The following is a 3841-nucleotide window of genomic DNA, read 5'->3' as shown; positions in this document are numbered from 1 at the left end:
CCGTGCCTCGAAGAGCACGTTGAGCCGTCGGTCCCGGTTGTTATCATGTACACTTGATAGCGATCGTTGCTCATAGTAGGGAATATATCTGCCAACCCGCATTGGAGCAGCGTGGTAGATTAAACTCTAATCCTTCTCCTACATGGGGAAAAAGGCCTATGCTCAGCATATTACAGGCTGAAGAGTTGATAACGCGTATTTACGTGACTATTATTACGTCTACTTACGTTTTAATTATTACCTTTGTGTTTATTTAGGTAGTCATGAAATGAAATTGTGTTATTATGTTAAGGACCTCACATTATATGCGATAGGTATATTTCACAATAAAACGCAGTTATTTTTCACCGTTAATTGAGTCATTAAAACTCATTATTGATGAATTTTAATGAGTATAATAATTCAACGGTACGTGTAAAATATAATTGTACGGCTTAAAAGTGGTCATATGATTTGATTGTGAGTGCTATTTGATTAGTGACGACGTGATGGCGTAGCGGTTACTGCACTTACCCTTGCGCTTGCCGTCACACCGTCATGGGTTGGATCCTTGCTTATAGCAAAACTTTAAAGGAGCCATACGAATTTCAAAATTAGGCTGCTGTTTATGCAATCGAGCTGTATTGTGACTTGACTAGCCCGTTGTCGCAGTGACTAACCCGTTGGTTCAGTTTGTAGTGGCCCAGCTTTCTGGTCCGAGGGTTATGGGTTCGACACCCGCCGGTCTTTGTGTAATATTTGTATTTACATGTATTTTATTTCTATATATATAAAAATAGCTATAACAGTCAGCTGTTACCTATTACACAAGCATTAATTTGATTACTTTAGGAACAAACGACCGTGTGTGTTTATTATAAGATAAATAAATCTAGCTAGGATTCATTTTTAGAAAATGTCGTTTTATCCCAGTTTTTAGACAATGGTTACAATATCGTTAGAATACGAAGGTAAATTTCGCACATGTCAATAAAGTTGTAGAACTCGGTCGGTCGCGATCGACCGAAAAGACCACGGCTCAAAAACTCAAATTTCCAAATCGAATATATATATTTTTTAATTGCACTCATTATTTTTTATTTAAATAGCCATCAGTTATTGTTTTTTATTATTATGTCAATAAAGTCGAAAAATATTATTCATATTTTATCATTATTATTTTTTAATTATTTTTTTATTTTTTATGTTTATTTTAATTTTTTATTTTTTTCGGTAAAAAAATATTATTCATATTTTTTAAATATGAAATTCGTATTTAAATATGATTTCCAAAAAACGATTCACTAAAAATACCGAGCTAAGCTCGGTCACCCAGGTACTTTACACTTATGAGTGTTTAAATATCAACTTTGCTAATATTTGAAATGTGACTTATAATTCTTGACATTTAAACAAATTAGTTAGTACCAAATCATCAAATAAGGGGTTCAAATATTGAAATACCTTACTAGAAATATCCAGTAATACGAAATAAAATATTTAAATATATACCTAAAAAAACACGGACAATAAAAAAACAGTAACTATTGTATCAGGTATATGTATGATCGTCTTCGCCACAGAGAAAAAGAGACGGAACGAACTAATGGCAATAAACTTGTTTTTGTATTCATACAGGATTACTCACTCGTATAAGCTTTAGTATTTTTCGAAGTAGCGGGTAACGCGAACGTCAATATGAAGTGCATAATACTTTTTATATTAACTATCGCCTCGTGTTACGCAGAAGTAGAATTTAGTGGAAGACCGAGAAATTTTAGTATAGAACTCCTACATCACACCCAATTAGAAACAGATGGCCATGTAGTCATATCCCCGTTTGGAATTTGGACTTTGATGACGGGCGTCGCACTTGGGGCAACCGGAAGAAGCAGATCTCAATTAGCAAGGGCATTTTTATTACCCAAGAATCAAAACACTATACTAGATGGTTACAAGAACCTAACGAAAATTGTGCTCGAACCGAAGACTCAGGGAGTACAATTAACAAGTAAAAATTTCGTTTTTACAGACAAAGGATTCGCCATTTACCCTGATTTTAAGAGAGCATTGACATCCAATTTCGGTGCGATGTTAATCGAACTCGATTTTACAAATCCAAAATCGGCAGCTCGCATCGCGAACACAGCGATTGAGAGTTCCGGGGCAACAGTTTCAAATGTTCTGAGGTCCGATGACTTTGAGAAGTCCAGGATGATTGTGACAAACGTTATATCGTTTAAAGGTCTTTGGTCCTCACCTTTCAATGAATCAGATACCACAGTGGAGAAGTTTTACGACGAAAATAAAAAAGAAATTGGACAAGTGAAAATGATGTACCAGAGAGCGATGTTACCTTACTCAAATTTACAAGCGATAAGCGCCAGTGTTGTGGAGTTACCCTATGGAAATGACAACAAATATAGCATGCTTATTATCTTGCCCTACCCTAAAATAAATGTTGCTGAAGTGTACCAAAAGTTATCTGTGGTTACACTAAAGGATATATTCGCGAAACTTGAAAGTGACGTAAAGGAGTTTGGAATAGAAGACGTCGATGTAAAATTGCCACGTTTCAAGATCAGCACAAACGTTGTATTAAACAAACCATTGAACAGTATGGGAGTGACAGATATATTCAATCCGAAATTAGCTAAATTTGAAAAAGTTTCTAAGAATGAATTATACATCTCCGCTATTGTACACAAGGCAGATATCGAGGTCACGGAATCAGGTACAGTCGCGTCTGCAGCAACATCTGCTTACTTTAGCGATCGTATATCGACACCTACCATCGAAGCAAACCGTCCATTCATCTACTTCGTAATTGAAAAATCCACTACAACTATTATCTTTAGTGGAATCTATTCGAAACCGAGTATTTTCTGATTCTTTTTTTAAATTTTAGTGTGTATTAAAACTTTTTGTTAAGTAATTTCTATAAATAAATGTTATTATTATTACCTGTGGAATAACGTCTGATAGGTTATTTAATTGTGAACGTCGTACCTCAGAACTATATTTCAAACGAAGGAACTGTGATTTTGTTCTTAAAATCTTGTACCTATATGACATTATAAAAAACGTTTAAATTATAACCAATGTTTAAGGAAAATAAATAAGGACATTTATGTATCGTTGTTTTTTTACAGATCTTGTATTTGTTATTTTAAGAATACATATAAAAATATTTCAAATGTAACAAATTAGCTAAAAAAAAATCTGAATTTTATTACGTCGCAGCCAACTCTCGCCGACAACAGACGCCGCGTTGGCGCAGCGGTCACAGCCATGGATTGTACCTGTTGCACTGGCGGTTGCGGGTTCGATCACCGCACACGACAAACATTTGTATTGGCCATCGCCGCCGTCCGTCCTGGTTGTTATCATGTACACCTGATAGCGATCATTACTCTTAGTAGGGAATATATCCGCCAACCCGCATTGGAGCAGCGTTGGTTGGATTATGCTCAAATCCTTCTCCTACATAGGGAAAGAGCCCTTTGCCCAGTAGTGGGGTATTACAGGCTGATGTGATAGGCAACTCTCAGTGACTAACAAATCAACAATCAGACAATGTATGTATGTTCGGGGATAACTTCGTCGTTTATGAACCGATTTTGATAATTCTTTTTTTTTGTTGAAAAAGATAGATTTTTAATTTAATCGAAAGCCGATGTTTATCATGTAGTTACATTTAAATTTCATCGAGATCTGATAACAACTTTTGGAGTAATCTTTGATAATGCGTATTTACTTGACTATTTTTTCGTCTACCTACGTTGTTGTATTACTCGTCGATGTAATTGAAGTCGGTCTTTTTTCGTTTGCCAGCAAACACAATTATTGTTATGCCTAATTA

At 35.3% G+C, this 3841-nt stretch overlaps 1 protein-coding gene across 1 annotated transcript; it reads left to right on the top strand.

Annotated features, from left to right (window-relative positions):
• The first annotated feature begins 1637 nt into the window (after positions 1-1637).
• Positions 1638-3110, top strand: LOC123664503 (serine protease inhibitor 2.1-like). Its single transcript, XM_045599041.1, has one exon. The coding sequence runs from the start codon at positions 1678-1680 to the stop codon at positions 2866-2868; it is 1191 nt and encodes a 396-aa protein (XP_045454997.1). The 5' UTR covers positions 1638-1677; the 3' UTR covers positions 2869-3110.
• Positions 3111-3841: the final 731 nt, after the last annotated feature.

The sequence above is a fragment of the Melitaea cinxia genome, chromosome 22 (assembly GCF_905220565.1).
Source record: "Melitaea cinxia chromosome 22, ilMelCinx1.1, whole genome shotgun sequence".
NCBI lineage: Eukaryota > Metazoa > Arthropoda > Insecta > Lepidoptera > Nymphalidae > Melitaea > Melitaea cinxia.
The sequence above is the reverse complement of the archived record's forward strand: the minus strand, read 5'-3'. Positions and strand labels throughout refer to the sequence as shown.